General features: G+C 40.8%; 1 protein-coding gene across 7 annotated transcripts in view; it reads right to left on the minus strand.

Moving 5' to 3' along the window:
• The window catches only part of LOC119017738 (CUB and sushi domain-containing protein 1-like), a 405,003-nt gene that overhangs the window by 23,231 nt on the left and 365,092 nt on the right, over nucleotides 1-16,680 (minus strand). For all 7 annotated transcript variants that reach the window (XM_037094673.1, XM_037094672.1, XM_037094678.1 and 4 more), the window contains 4 exons: nucleotides 15,463-15,639; nucleotides 13,050-13,235; nucleotides 6,737-6,913; nucleotides 6,011-6,196 (listed from right to left, as the gene is read on the minus strand). In XM_037094673.1, coding sequence (XP_036950568.1) covers nucleotides 6,011-6,196; nucleotides 6,737-6,913; nucleotides 13,050-13,235; nucleotides 15,463-15,639 — 726 coding nt within the window. The remainder of the gene's footprint in view (nucleotides 1-6,010; nucleotides 6,197-6,736; nucleotides 6,914-13,049; nucleotides 13,236-15,462; nucleotides 15,640-16,680) is intronic.

Genomic DNA, 16,680 nt, shown 5'->3' on the forward strand with positions numbered 1-16,680 from the left:
CCCCCTCTCTAATCTCTCATGTAGAGTAAACACGTGCCTCCTTAAATACGTTAACAACTTGACAAAATGGCTCCACATGGGAGATGCGACATCAAGTCAAAGAAAAAAAAGAACAGCAAATGTAACTGTCAGCAGTGATGACCATATGGCTATTCACTGTCTTAAAGCAGCAGATGACTGAGGTCACCGCATTTTAGTTTCTTGGCATAAAGATGATCATTGGTCACCATATGGACTGAGAATTTCTGAAAGGACATTTGCATTTTCTGTGATGCCATTTCTGACTGAGAGCTAACTGTGACATTGTTTTTCTCAAGTCTGCTAAATTATATGCTGGCAATATTATACAAAACACAACTTTCCCATCAACCTCCTTCTTTTGAAATGCTGTCCTACATTGGGGATTTTAGGAAGAAATGCATATTTATGCTTGAGAGTCACTATGAGGGATCTCTATTTATGTAATGCTAATGATTCACACAGACCTACAGCTACTTCGAAACTTGGTTTCGTAACTGCCCATGTGCACAAATGCTGATATCAAACAGTCCAGTGGATCAAGTCGATTCATTTGCATTAAAAAGCATCTGTTAAACACAGAGTATGAAGTGTACCATAATATCAGAACATATTGTTTAGATAGCTTCACAAGATTTTAAGAACCCACAGTAAATGATTACAAGCACCTGTGCGTGTGTGTTTACACGTGTGTGCGTGTTGTGTGAGATGTCTATGCATATAACTTCATAACACCCTGATAAACATCTGTGTGTGCGTGCATGAGCCTATCTCCCTAAGATAATGATAACCATCTGCATGGTTTCAAACATCTAATAAAGTCAGTGTAATTCTCATCTAACCAGGAGACAGATGGTTTCACGCTCCATTCACTCTGCTATGATGATATACAGTGCACACGAGCATGCAGAGAGTGAGAGAGACACAGAGACACAAACAGACATGCACACACAACTCATACATGATGTGTATATAGTCAGCTGCAGCAATACGCAGGAGAAAAACATACAGATCAATTTATGGAAAAAAAGTTGTTCATAAATTATACTTAATATACACCATAAGGACACCGTCCCTCCATCTATGTTTGATTATTCCTACTTTCTGTAATTTGATTTGCTCGCCCTCTCCCTCCAATTCCTGATTTTTCACATGAATCTTCTAATTTTGTCAGTCTCTTTGCTGTTTCTATGTTGTATTACCACCTTTTAGATGCAGAATCAAAGTGCCATTAACAAAAAATTGTTGGGATCAACTAAAACAACATCTTTTGTTTGTATCATCGTTTCGTTTCCAGGCAACTGTGGGTGCTTGTAGCAAACTAATCAGCTGCCTAATTCTAGCTTGGTTTGTCACCAGTGTCCTGAAAAAGCCTTGCTTCTCCCCAAAGTCATCCTCCCAGACATGCAAAAAGGTGTTTGATTTCTCCAGTTAGTTTTCTCCACTCCACAACGTGTTCTGCCTATTGTTGGTCTCATTAAAACAAATCTACACACCTGCTCACAAGACTTTTGCAAATCCACTTTCTTATATCTTGCCCTCAATTATTTTTAGTAGCGTGACTCCAGTAACAATAGCTGGTGGCTAGCTGGGAGCTAGTGGGGATTCAAGTTAATAATTGAGTGGTTTCTAAAAACAAGTTTGTTGTTCAGGATCAAACGCCAGCTGTCTAAAAATAGAGTAAAACACTCTTATTGACTTCAGCAGTTAATATTCCAGAACAATATTTCTGCAGGTCTCTGATGCCCAAAGAACACTTGTGTCTGTAATTAAGGGTTTCTGAACTCTTTTATTTTCTCTTTGCGTGTCTCCTTTGTTGTGAATAGACTGGGTTGGCTTCACATGAGTGTGGAGGAGTAACTCTCATCCCTGTTTGCTTGCACACCTTCGCTCTTCCCTCTGTCACTGCGATCATTGACTTCTTCTGCTTTCCCCACCCTTTCTTGTCTCCTCTTACGTCTCTACACTCTGTTCTTTCTTACGCTTTGGTCCCATGCCTCTGCTCCGTCTTCCTACTTTTCTCCCTCTAGCTCTTCTTCTTTTACTCCGTTGCACCTTTCTTCCCCATTCTTCTGCCCCAGCTCCACTCCTCTTTTATGTTCTTTCATTGCTCTCTTGGTCTCACACCATTACTGCCTCTCTCTCCCTTTTCCCTCGTCTTTTAGGCATATCTCTCTTGGCGCTATTCACCCAGCCAACACATTTTATGGGCTTAATCCCTTTTCTCACTGTGTGTTTACAGGTTTGGGGGCAGGTATTGATTTGCCTCTCTTTGTTTCTCCCATCACTTGCTTCCTTTCTCTCGCTTGCTGCTCTGTCGCTTACTCCTTATAGCCCCACTGATGGCTCATCACATTCTCTCTTAACCCCTTTTTATTCATCCACTTGACTCTCTCTCTCTTTGCACCGCCCATTTTCTTTCTTTCTTAATCTCTGTGTTACTATTTATTGTGTCTCCTTTAGCTGTTATCTAGTATTTTCTTCCACTACAGCTCTTCATCCCTTCGATTCTTCCTCTCCCTCTCTCCTCCTTTACTCCTTCTTTCTTTCCCTCCTTCTCCAATGATTCCTCTGCATTGCTTCGCTTGCTCAATCTCTCCTTCCTCCTCACTTGATTCATTTAGCCTGTCAAGCTACACTTTTATGGCTTACAACTCCCTCATTCAATAAGTTCCTGTGTGTGCATGTGTGTGTGTCTGTGCGAAGGAAGCTGTTGTTCCAAAACAGGATCAAATGAAGACTTGTGGACTGTTTGAAGTGTGAGAAAAACTGAGGGTATGAAAACAGGGGAGCTGAACAGAAACACATGAACAGTAGAAGAAGAACTTAAACAAGAGGAGAAAAGTGGGGAGCAAAGGAGGGCAAAGAAGAAAAGACTGGGGAGGAACAAAAGGAAGAGAAACAAGAAAAGATAAAGGACTTGCAGCATTCTCACACCTTTATCTCTCCCATTATTCCCCTTTCCTTCTAATTTTCCCTTTTCAATTTCCGGCCTCAGTCTCATTCTCTACCACCTACAGTCTCTTTTACTCCTCTGTTTTCCTTCTCTCTGCATCTCTCTATCTGGTTCCTCTCAGTAGCCTCTCTGCCGGCTTTCTAAGTTTTTTCATCTCAGTTCAAAGCCTCTGCAACTGCAGGAGCCAGCAGGAGATTTTCTCTTTGTGGGAAGAAGCGGCAGGGAGGATCTCAGGAAACATTCCCTTTTACTGTTGTTGAGTATCACAGTCTGAACTCTAAATACGGGCTGTTGTAAAACTGTGACTCATTTCATTTTAATGCATTCCTTTTTATTTTTTATTTTCCTCTTTGTGTTTGTGGAAAAAAGAAGGGTGTCAGGAAATAAACCTTAATTTAACACTTGGTAAATGCAAGGAGCAATGTTCAACTTCCCCTGGCCTCTGTCTAATGTAATGTTGAAGTTGCAATCTGTTATTTTACTGAAGCAGCTCGAATTAAAATACTGTTATTTAAATTGTCTCTTGTTATTGTGTTTTTGCTTCAGTTGTACAGATCTTTAACAGTAACTGCCATTGTTATTCTTCAGTGTTAAGTACCTTGTTATTAGAATATTTCTGCTTCCCTGTGACTTGACACATTTACCACCTCCAGTTAAAGTTTTATATAGTGTTCAACTGCAGTATACAATCTAAGAAAATGCTTTTAAAAAATATTCCAGTAGCTTGCATCTCATAGAAAAACAGAGCAAAGTATCACTGAATCAAGGATAAAATGCTACTTAAAGTTGCTGTCGTTTTAGCTAACATCCTGTCTGTTTTGCAGTCCCCTCCTTCCTCTCTACGTCACCACCTGCAGAACTCCTTTCTTTTTTTTTTTTTTGAGGCAGCTCTCTTTGCCTTTTCCTTTCTTCAAGCCTTTTGCATCCCTTGGCCTGTTTGGCACTATCGGCCATCACGGACAGTGCTGAAACTGGAACCTTTTTGTCTTTCACCATTGCCAATATACACTATATTACCAAAAGTATTCGCTCACCTGCCTTTACTCATTCTATGAACTGAAGTGCCATCCCATTCCTAACTCATAGAATTCAATATGATGTCGGTCCACCTTTTGCAGCTATTACAGCTTCAACTCTTCTGGGAAGACTGTCCACAAGGTTGAGGAGAGTGTTTATAGGAATTTTTGACCATTCTTCCAAAAGCGCATTGGTGAGGTCACACACTGATGTTGGTCGAGAAGGCCTGGCTCTCAGTCTCCGCTCTAATTCATCCCAAAGGTGTTCTATCGGGTTCAGGTCAGGACTCTGTGCAGGCCAGTCAAGTTCATCCACACCAGACTCTGTCATCCACGTCTTTATGGACCTTGCTTTGTGCACTGGTGCACAGTCATGTTGGAAGAGGAAGGGGCCCGCTCCAAACTGTTCCCACAAGGTTGGGAGCATGGAATTGTCCAAAATGTTTTGGTATCCTGAAGCATTCAATGTTCCTTTCACTGGAACTAAGGGGCCAAGCCCAGCTCCTGAAAAACAACCCCATACCATAATTCCTCCTCCACCAAATTTCACAGTTGGCACAATGCAATCTGAAATGTACCGTTCTCCTGGCAACCTCCAAACCCAGACTCGTCCATCAGATTGCCAGATGGAAAAGCGTGATTCATCACTCCAGAGAACGCGTCTCCACTGCTCTAGAGGCCAGTGACGGCGTGCTTTACACCATTGCATCCGACGCCTTGCATTGCACTTGGTGATGTGTGGCTTGGCTGCAGCTGCTCGGCCATGGAAACCCATTCCATGAAGCTCTCTGCGTACTGTACTTGGGCTAATCTGAAGGTCACATGAAGTTTGTAGCTCTCTAGCAATTGACTGTGCAGAAAGTCGGCGACCTCTTTGCACTATGCGCTTCAGCATCCGCTGACCCCTCTCCGTCACTTTACGTGGCCTACCACTTCGTGGCTGAGTTGCTGTTGTTCCCAAACGCTTCCATTTTGTTATAATAGAGCTGACAGTTGACTGTGGAATATTTAGGAGCGAGGAAATTTCACGACTGGATTTGTTGCACAAGTGGCATCCTATGACAGTTCCACGCTGGAATTCACTGAGCTCCTGAGAGCGGCCCATTCTTTCACAAATGTCTTGTTTCACAGTCTGCATGCCTGAGTGCTTGAATTTATACACCTGGGGCCAGGCCAAGTGATTAGAACACCTGATTCTGATCATTTGAATGGGTGAGCGAATACTTTTGGTAATATAGTGTAGGTACCAGAGCAGGACGATCCTGCTCACTGCAAGTTACTTGAGCAGACAAGACCGCCTCTTTATGGAGTTCTCTTTCCTGATTGGATAAAGTGGGCAGGGGTAACAGAAAACGTGTTTATCTCTTGCATGAGCAGGGATTACTATTGGAATACAGAGCTATTTAACACTCATTGTAATCAGAAAACTATGCATACGGCAGCCTTAAAATCAAATATTCTTTAAACAATGTGATGTCAACATCATCTCTCATTTTTTCATTCATGGTCATTAAAGTGGCTAGTTTTACATTTAGATTTTCATAAGATGACATATAGTTTATTTTATGTGCTTTCTTACATGTTTGAGTCCCATTTTGTTTATTAAGTAGTGCTGCTGATTGTTGTTACTGAATCTACTGAACTATTTTTGGAAAGCAGTGTGATGTTTGCTGTTAGTGTTGTGTTTGTATATTCTGGCCTTGGGTTTCTACTTTTTGTATTGTTTTTTTTTCTGTTTTCATGTTTGTTTTTTTTTATGTTATCTTTATATTCATTACTTCATTGGCCTTGTTTTGGCACGGTAATTATGTAAAAGGATTTATTGAGTATTATTCAAAATACTTGAATTAAGGAATGCTTATGAAAAATGTGCGCAAAACTGGCTATGTATATATATTTCTTTACTTTGAACAATTACAATTACTGCTGTCATGGATGTGAATAAGCATAATCTGTACTGTAATCAATCAAATCAATTTTTTTTGGCATCACTTTGGCCGTGAGTGTCAGCTCTTCTTACCTTTACAGCTGGGTTTGGTTTGGTTCCAGGTTCCATCTTTAGTGCAGCGCAGAAGGCTGCGTCCAGGTCCAGGTGGTTCCATCAGGTGACCAGGGTTACAGCGGTAGATCACTGTATGGTTGTAAGTAAACTCTCTTCCTAGATAGATCCCATTGGCTAGTGGCCCAGGGTCCCCACAACTGATCACTGAAGAGGATGAGAGAAAGTTTGCATGTCATGAATACTTTATGTGAAGTGTCTATTTTTCTGTCAGATGGTGTTGTTCCAGCAGTCCAACAGTAGTGTAGTAATGCACCAATAACTCATTGTGCTTTTGAATGTAGTCCGATGTTTTTATTTTTCCATGCTGGCCCTTAAACCTCGTCCTCCTGCTCAACTTTCTTAGAGACTGCCCATGCCAACTTCCCCGAAACACAACCCTGCTTCTATTTCTCCCCTTCCACCTCAATCTCTGACTGGTTCTGTTAAGCTAAATAAGTGGAACTCTCAAAACAACAATTGTACCTGCACAGCAGCAGGCTGACCAGTCCATGCACAAATTAAACATCTCCTAGATTGTTTACTAAAAAATACTACTATGCATGCAACAATATTAATACTATCTGCAGCAGTACTTGTAGTGTTACAGCTAATGAATAATAATGAAGCATAAAAATGACCACACCTCCTGCTATTAATGACAATAATAGGTAACAATGAAGCAATTGTATTGAGCCTATAACCTACCAGTGCAGTCTGGGGGCTGTCCTGTCCATGTTCCGTTTGTTGTGCAGTGTCTGGTGGTCAGGCCTGATGTTTTGAAGCCCTCCCAGCATGCGTAAGCCACCGAGCTGCCGAAGGTGATGCCATCACTGAAGACAATTCTGCCGTGTGCTGGGGTGCCAGGGTTACCACAGGATACAGCTGAGAAATGAGGAAATATTAAACAGCGGTGATTAATCACAGTGATAATATCAGTGTGAGCAATACTGTCTTGCTGTCACTCAAGGCTGATCAGCTGTGGGCTGCAATAATGAGATTATCACCGGAGTCAGCTGGAAATAACTCTGAATGTGTCCTGGAGGTAGTGAGGCTGATTAATAACTAAAGGTTGTTGGACTGATTCCCAGCACTGAATGGCAGATGTACAGTACTCCAGTTGTATGCTAGAGGCTGGTAATACAGCCACAACACTGAGCCTCAGGTGTAGCCCATTCATACAAGGGTAGTTTTGAAAAAGAAGTTTGAAAAAAAAGCTCTCCATAAAGATGAGCGTTTCAGCACTGAATCAAAAAAAATCTCCTTCCATTCAAACACCTGAAAATGCATTCCAAATCACCATTCATGTACACTGAGCATGCTGGCGTAAACAGGAAGCAGATGGTATACTCTGCGCTTGGTTTCTCAGTTACAGAAAACACTATGAACGATTTTTATTTTTACTTACTCTTCACATATTTGTTTTCTTAGTTTTGATTACAGATACCAAGGCAACAGGATATTTTTTCCTGTAACAGGACAAACATGACAAGGCAGTTTTGTCTCTCTTTTCCATCATCGTATTATCATCGTATTTGTGTCTTTCTAAATATAGAGAATGTTACATCTAGTCTGATAGTGTACAAACTCCATACTCCAATATCATAACATACTTCAGGTTCAAATTTGCCAATGAGGCTACATACACTGATAAGTCCCAATGAGGAAGTGAAAGTGGGTGTCTGCGTCATTGTTTATAAAAAATCTCAGTTACTTCCTGCCAGAAGTAAACACTGATAACCGATAATCTGAAACTCCTCTGTATCTGTGGAGTAAAGGTCAATTTTCACTGAACTCAAACACTGTTTACATGTGAATGAAAGGTCAAAACGCATCGAAAAAGTTTGGTTTGAACTAATTCCCATTTGGTGTGAACCACGCAGTAAACTGGCCCTTCTAAAAACCACGACATGCTGTCTGAAAATATGTATGGTGACCATGGTTTCGATGTCAAGATCACTGTGGTAAAACATCCAATGCTGGTGAGGAAAAAAATATGGAAAAAGGAAACACTGGTCACGCAGCAGGGTTGTAAAGCTAATTATCAGTCAGTTCTTGTGGACAGCGTCCTTCCTGAGTTATCTTGGGGAGAACAAAGTCTCTGCGACGAGAGCGCAGTCAATGCATATTGAGAATATGAGATCAGCTGTATGCTTGACATACAGCTTCCAATAAGCCACACTGGTGTTTGTCTTCACAGCTTTTTCCACAGGCTCAACACTAAAGCCTCTAAAATGTGTTGTTCCCACAGTGAATCTCAGGGTATCCCTTTTTGTTTTTTCCGGGACAAGAAGCAACAACAACTTTTTTTTGTTTGTTTTTTTGTGGGGAAGAGAGGGATCCATATCCATCCTACATTGTAAAACAAAACTGACACGAGAATGCAGATGGGGGGGTGGCTACGTCTCCTTTCTGAACTAGTGATTCATCAATCTTTAGTTTGCTGGCACAGCACATTAACAGAATAGACAGGAATTAGCAACCAACCACAGCACATTTCACTAATCAGATCATGACAGCTGACAGCCTTTAACAATCAAACACCTATTGACGCATTCATTAGTTAGAGCCCATAAAAGCTCCATCCAAGAGTGCGTGTGTGTCTTCGTTTGTGTCTACGAGTATTATCAGTATACCTGCTGTGAGCAACCGTCCGTGCATGTGTGTGTGTTTTCGTATGGATGTGTGTATGGATTTCTTTGTGTTTGTGTCCAAGTGATAGATGCCTCATCCTTTCTGAATCAGCTTTTAACCACTATTAGCTTAATGAAAAACAACTGTAGACAGACATAAATAATTAGTGTAACACAAACACTGGCATGCACACACACAAACAGACACAACCTCTAAGGTGAAGGAAAAAATCAGTTGTTGTCATAGAGTCTCTATCGCACACTGTCACAAGGCTGCACAACTACTTCAGTTAAGTCTGAGAGTCCTGTGTCTTACATTTTTACTATTGGTGGATGGTTGAATTTGCCAAAATAAGATACAATCTGGAAATATTGATTGCTGGCATGAAAGAAAATCACATTATGGCTTTTTATTAACTTTCTGAATGTTTTCAAAAAAGCAATTTCTAAGAGGTAATCATGGCTATGTTAAATGTGTTATTTTCACACTTATATCAACATTTATACAGTATGTGTTATATCACCTTCAGATTACATGTACAGGAGCTGACTGTCATGTCTGGAGGAGGGGATGATCGTGAAATAAAGATTGTGGGCCTTGTGAGCCAACAGCTCTAATATCATTGCAGACTGGCAGTTTAGGTTGCAAGTCTGGCTGCAAGTTTTAGCCTATAAAGCACAGCTGGTAGCCACATAACGCAGTTTTCTTTTTCATTCGATGACTTAATGATAGTGTGAGGCTGTGTGCGAACTGTAACACGAGAAATCACCAAAGCTAAGGATGATCAGAAATGTCGGTGGTGTTGGTTTGCATAAATGCCATCAACAGCAGCTGATGATGTAGGACCTTGTAGGGTTGTTCCAGTTCATATAGGGAGATCTCAACCACTACACCTAATAACTTTGCTGTAAGGCCAAGTTGGCTCTCAAAAATGAAGGGTAGGATGAAAAATTGGGAATGGGATTGTAGAATTGTTGAAACATACAAATGTAACATATCTGGTTTGCAGAAGTGCGCAATACCAACATTCAATTGAGGATTTGCATTGCTTTTTTATAAGAATCAGCTGAAAATGACTGAACAAAATACATGGCATGTTAGTATGAAATGTTTTAAAGAAACGTTGCCATTTAGCAGACAAATACATTCAGATATGTGAGTAGATGCACTGCAGCTTTTTGACATTTATTTAATTGTGACTTTAATGCTTTTCAGTACTCTATATTTAGTATAATGATGGTAATACATTGCGGAACACACTGAAATTGTATGACTCACTCCTCCTCACATTACTACTTGAACAGCCCATTAATCTAACTAAATCTTAAGACTGCGTCAGACTACAATAGAGTTAATGTCAGCAGTGTTTTATTCAGCCTTCCACACAAAGTTGGGAAAAGGAAGGCAACACAGGCGGCAGCTTAGGATTTCAGTGTCTCTACAGCACTATGGGGACTGATTTTAATTTCCCCTAAACTCCCAGGGGTTTAAAGAGTGTCTTTGAAAACTGTTGTTGTATAGGACGTACTTTATTACTACAGCGCTGTGGAACATCCAGCTCAGCCAGTGAGGAGTGACACAGTTCAATCCTTTGTATCTGGGGCGCACTGATATAAACATGCACACATACATACACACACGCACACAAACCTGAATCTTCATATTTTTGCCTCAAACAGCTAATTCCATAAACCCTGTACAGTATGTGAATTGTGAGGTTGTTTTTTATGGAAAGACAATTGCACACTTTGAACATGTGTCAACATGTTAGATCACTACTCATGTCAAAATGGTAGAAAACATGCTTTTGTTCGTTGTGTGAATTATCGACAGTATAGACAGTGATTAATTGCATGTGAAGATTATATACTTCAATAATGAACAAAGCAAACATTTAAATACATATATAAACTAATTTCACCTTTATTACTTAAAACCATCTCAGTACATTGATATATACTATATCCAAACAATGTGTATGTGTTACCTACACAAAATATATAAATCACAGTGTATAATGTATGTAATGTTCTCTAAGCTATGTTTGGTAGTGGATTAGTTGCTTACCGTCACTAGCATGCCAAGTAGCTTGATGCTACTGTATTCTCCAAAGAAGCGATTAAGCTGTGCAACTTTGGATGCTGAGCTGATTTATTTTCAAATAAAATGCTGAATAATTAAGTCCACATGCCACAAATACACTCTGGGTTTATACCAAATCTGCAAGGCTTCCTTTTACAGCAATGTTTATTTTTACAGCAGTGTTTTATAGTATCTGGGTTGGGACCCAAAGGTAACCTCAAATGAGACAAGGATAACTTGGTATCAAAATGCATGATGCTTTCTAAACAGACAGTTCAGCATATGTTATGTTGTCAAATCCAAGCCTCTTGCATAAAAGAAGCAGCAGTCTTTTTCTATAAAACAGGGTCAATAAATGGTGCATATAAATAGAATACCACACATGACAGCTCCATAAATATCTGTTTTGACTCGCGGAGAAATTCATTGCTTTGATATTTCAAGACCACAGCTCCAAGTGATAAGATGAAGCTTTTATACAGGCATCAAAAGATTTTTCTTTCAATAGAGTCAAATTTTATGAAACAACATGAGTCAGGCAGTGGTCGATGAAGTATTCAGATCCCTCAATGAAGTATAAGTACTGTAAAAATACTTCAGGTAAAAGTCCTGCATTCAAAACCTTATCTAAAAAACCTTTAATCTACAGCGCTGCAGCTTATTCTATAAAATCTGCTCTTAGAGGAAAACTAAATCCTTCAGTTTGCCACAAAAAGCAAATTTCAATATCACCAAATTTGGAGATACATGGTTTTAATTGGACAGGAAAGGTACAAAAAATGTATTCTTAAAAGAAACTAGTATCTAAAGATGTTGTATGGTAAAAAAAATTAAGATCAAAATGTCTAAATATTTAGATGTAGTGGAATAGCGGTCCATATGGCATTTCCATTAGCTCAAAAGTTAGCCTACAACAACTAGGATGCACTGCGATGCACCGGATCACTGAACACTCCTGCTGATGTACTGCAACTAACAGTATCGTTTTACAGCTGAACAAAAAGTACAGCAAATGTGCTTTTGAAAACATTTTAGGTGAGAAATAGATAATGAACAGGATCGTGGTTCGTGTTTCATCAAATTGTGCGAGGGGCTGTCTCCCTCAATGTGACTATACAGGGTCTTGGAGCCTCCCACTTCCAATAATGGAGGAAGGTAGAAACCAGTGACAGAAGAGTCATGATTCCAGAGGAGGTACGGAATCTGGAAGAGGAAGGATGAAGGTCAAGGGTGGTGGGGCTAGCTTCCCAAGGAGCCTGGACCAAAGAGAACCTTCCCAAGAGGAAGATAACCTGGGCTGACCTATGGAGACAGGAGCCGTTCCGCATCTCCTTCCTGCTGAGATCAGTGTATGACACGCTCCCAACCCCAACAAACTTGCACAAGTGGGGCATGAGAGGGGACCCAAGGAAGGTACAGGTGGCGCCAGGACAAGATGCCCATGACACTCACTAACACTTTAGAGCAGGAGATACAAAAGAAATGCCAACCACTTCGGTAAACAACATCAATCCAGTTTGTAAGAGGGGGGTAAAAGCCACCAACCACAGCAACAATATGAACCTGTTTGCTACAAAAGGCCCAATCATGGGAAATGAAGGTCGACCTGGGAGGAAGGTTGAAGTTCCCCCGGATTGTCCAGACAACCCTGAGGCTTGATATGATACTGTGGTCAGAAGAGGCAAAAAAGATCATCCTCATAGAACTTACAGTCCCATGGGAAGAGGGGTGTGAACAGGCCTTTGAATGGAAGAGCGCCAAATACCAAGACCTTCTGCATGACTGCAGGGGGGGAGGATGGCAGGCATGGCTGTTCCCAGTCGAGGGTGGCTGTAGAGGATTCCCTGTTCCTTCAGGGTGGAGAATGCTCATAGCCATTGGAATGACAGGGAAGGAGAGAAAGACAGCAGCTCGCAGGATGGGGGAGGCAGCAGAAAGAGCCTCGTGCTGGTTATGGTGCAGGACAGAGAAGTAAGGTGGAAGCCAGGAGGAGTAGATGGGCAGTGACTTGGCCACCACTACCGACCCACGATCTGGAGGGTGTTGTGGATAAGGGTCGAAACACCCAATGAACGATGGGTACTGCCTGATGACATCAAGTCCTCCTGGCCAAGGCTACATTCACTTAAGGTGAACACATTTGGCAGATTTTTGCTGGCAAAGGAGTTAGGGGCTCTGGGTGCAGATGAAATTGTAGTTATACACAGCTGGTTGAAAATCTGCAAAGTTCCTGTCTAAGTACAGTAAGGAAAATGTACATAGCTACACTACACTACTGGAGTCATGTGAAGTCACGATTTCCTACCTTGACAGACAGGCTGCGTGCCGCTCCAGGTGCCATTGTGAAGGCAGGTCCTCTCTGCTGAGCCACTAAGACTATATCCTGCCTCACAGCTGAAACGCAGCAGGCTCTTGGTTTTAAATTCTTCCCCTCCCAGACGGGCACCATGGGGAGGCATCCCTGGGTCTCCACAGATTCCTGGACTTATACCTATAGAGAGAAATTAGACATGAAGTTAATATACCATTCCAACAGCCCGACACACATACACCACTGAAGCAACCAAAGATTTCTCACTCAGTGCTTACTATAGGAGATATACTTGGAACATAGAAACACATGTAACCACATGCACAGAAACTCTGAATACACTCGATGTACTTAACGTGAAACAACGGCTGCATTCAGATGATGTCTACTGGGCTCCTTACCGGCTTTATGTAACTCCATGGTAAAACACAGGGTTAAGAGGTTGTCTCTCACTGGGGCCAGCATGCTATAAAGATATGTGTGCATCCATGCTACAGCCTCAACATCAACAAAAAAGCATTCGTGATGTTGGAAATGCACAAATATTTTGCCTACTCAGTCTTTTCATATACAGTGACACACACACACACACACACCATATATATATATATATATATATATATATATATATATATATATATATATATATATATATATATAGAGAGAGAGAGAGAGAGAGAGAGAGAGAGAGAGAGAGAGAGAGAGAGAGAGAGAGAGTAAAGGCACATACCCAGACACACAAACTTTGCAAAACTGTACTTTGCATTTAGGCTATACCAAATTGTTCTAGCATTAAAAGCACTGAGCGTGTCACAATTTTAGGAGCTTAAATTCCATCGGTGGGGATTTGTGAGTTTAACAGGGTACAGCTCCAAATGTGGCGTCTTGCATCTCAATGAGGTCTTCAGCTGCAGGATGGATTCTGCCCCGCTGAGCATTCTATTCTGAGGCCAGCAGAGTAAGCTTATTGCATTTCAGCTGTTGAGACAGTTGATGCTGAGTTTGGAAACGATCAGTTGTAGTGTTGGGGGATCTGCGTAAGCCTACTGTAGAGCAGCACTTAGAACCTGAGTAGTAAAAACACCTCATTTTCCCCTGGATGTTTCTTACACATGCAGCTCAAGCTGGGTTACATAGAGTTCAGCAGATTATTTTTTTTATGATAGTCATTCCTGAACTGAGGCTTTTTCAATGTATTCTTCTTCTCATCAAATTGAAGATTGGTAAGAAGCACAAGGCTTTACCAAATCAGTCCATTTCTCTGTATCTGTAGATTATTTTTTTGTATTGATAATGACAATTCCATCTTTTCAAGATATTGACATGGCATGACTGTCAAATGGTGATGTAGTTAACACAATGCACCCGTTAGACCTAGCAACAGCAATGAAATCATTGGAACTGTTACATTACTGTGATAAAGAATGTTGAAAAATATTGAAAAGCTTTCTTAAAATACTTCTGTGTGAAAAAAAGAATGCAATGTGCAAGGAGTGGATCAGACAGTTATCAGTAATCTCACTATATCTTGTCACTTCGTAAATGTGATAATTCACTTTCAGTTCTCCTGTAATACATGCCCATGTGGCTAGATTTTACAAATTGTGAAGAGTAACGACCTGCTGTAGTGAGTGGAGGGTCTGTTAGAAAGTCAAACACTGTCATTATCTGAATAGTTCATTATACCCACTGATCTAAAATCCAAAGCAAACCCAGTTTAAGAAGTGAGTGCTGAAATGTATATGGAAGTCTGAAACACACAGGAAGCCAGACTGTGACCATATTTTCTAGTCAGTTCTTGTTACTTCATGTTATTGTCATATAGCACAGTACAGGCTACATCTGACATTAAGCAGTGTGTGATGCTAAAGCAACAACACACTGGAGATATCGTAATACTGACATTCTTCTGAGATATGGCTCATTTTTGTTACACCAGATGGGATGATACTATTTTTTGACAGCTGAACCAGTTTTTATCTCTCTCCTCACTAACTCAACACGGGTTTTGTTGTTTTGTAGTTTTTTATTTCTACGTACGTGGCCTGATCTATGAATAGCATCATCTAATGGTAAGCTTACTGTGGCAACTGTTTTGATGGTTGAAGAAATACATATAGTATAGAGGCTTCTCTGCGAATGCTTTCATCAAAAACTAATTTCTTGTAATCTCATGACACACATTTCCCTGTTGCAGTGTAGATGCTGGTGATTTCAGTGGGTGTGATTGCTGGATTATTGCTTTAGATTTAGAGACATGCTGTGAAACGTATAGCCGACATGCCTTCCATTTAGAATAGGGTGTATCAACATGCATGACAGCATAACTGACTAAATATCTACTCTCTGCAATTCTACCAGCTGGAAACCAGTTGGCATGCTGCTTTATTGACCAGTGCACATTTACCAGTGCAGTATGGTGGCGCTCCACTCCATGTGCCATCCTCCTGACAGTGGCGAGTTGCGTTGCCCACCAACACCCCTCCAGGCAGGCAGGAGTACTGCAGCTCTGAACTGTACGTCCAGCTGCGGGTTCCAGACACTACTGCATTAGGGGGTACACCGGGGTCACCACAGGAAATAGCTGGAGAGACAATGACAGATTGAGAGAGAGAGAAAGAGAGCGAGAGAGGGGATGGAAGTGTTAGTGTCTGATTGTGTCCAACTATAGATTTCAGATACTCCTGCATTAGATGGTGCAGCTGGGTCATTGTGGGAGGCAGCCAGAGGGAGCGGGTGACAGCAAGGGAGGGGCAGGATTAACACAAGTGTTTGCTGTTTTTGTGTGCCCGTTTACGTACGCACACAGGGAATAGAAAAAGAAAGATCACTCTGTGAACCACATCAAAGATTAAATACATTTTTGCAATTATGCTGTCTAAAATACACAGATAGCAGATAAATATTCATAAAGTGCGGAGAATTGAATCTGAATTTGAAACACTTCTGATGTCTTTTAAGTAACAATTTACCAGACATAGTTTCTACCAATGTTATCAATCTAAATATCAAACAGTAGATTTTGTTTGTTTACTCTTTTTTGTATTTGTCTGATGTCTGATTGTATTTATCTGATGTAATGTAGAGATAGACAGTAAATGTGGGCACAGAGTATTGAGGACTGAAACTTCCAAAATCATAATTAAGATGTCATGCCTTGATTCACTCATTATTAACTTTGCTCATTTTTTGATCTTGGCAGTTTCGGTCTTCCATAAGAGGGCAAGGATATATTTACAATATAACTTGCACAGCTGTACTTGCACTGTATGGTGGTATAAAGTCATGCCAGTAAAGCTTATTTTTATTGAGTTTAATTGAATTGCCTGAGAGAGAAAGAAAGAACCAATAACTCATCTCAAATTAATTCCCTTTAGCTAGAAAACATAGGGGGAGTCTTACTCCTCTCTCCCTCTCCTTTGTAGAGAACTAGTAGAAATCGTTCCATAGCGTTAAAGCATTGGACATCAGTGAAAAGAATCTTCTAGGTTTTTCTTCAATTTTGAAAAAATCGACGTTTTACAGCGCACAGGTTTCTGGAGGACACAGATATGAAACTGCTCTCGATTTTCTATTTCTACCAAATGACTGGTCCTCCAATATCTCCCCTTACCCCCCAAATTAT

Source organism: Acanthopagrus latus, chromosome 4 (genome assembly GCF_904848185.1).
Source record: "Acanthopagrus latus isolate v.2019 chromosome 4, fAcaLat1.1, whole genome shotgun sequence".
Taxonomy (NCBI): domain Eukaryota; kingdom Metazoa; phylum Chordata; class Actinopteri; order Spariformes; family Sparidae; genus Acanthopagrus; species Acanthopagrus latus.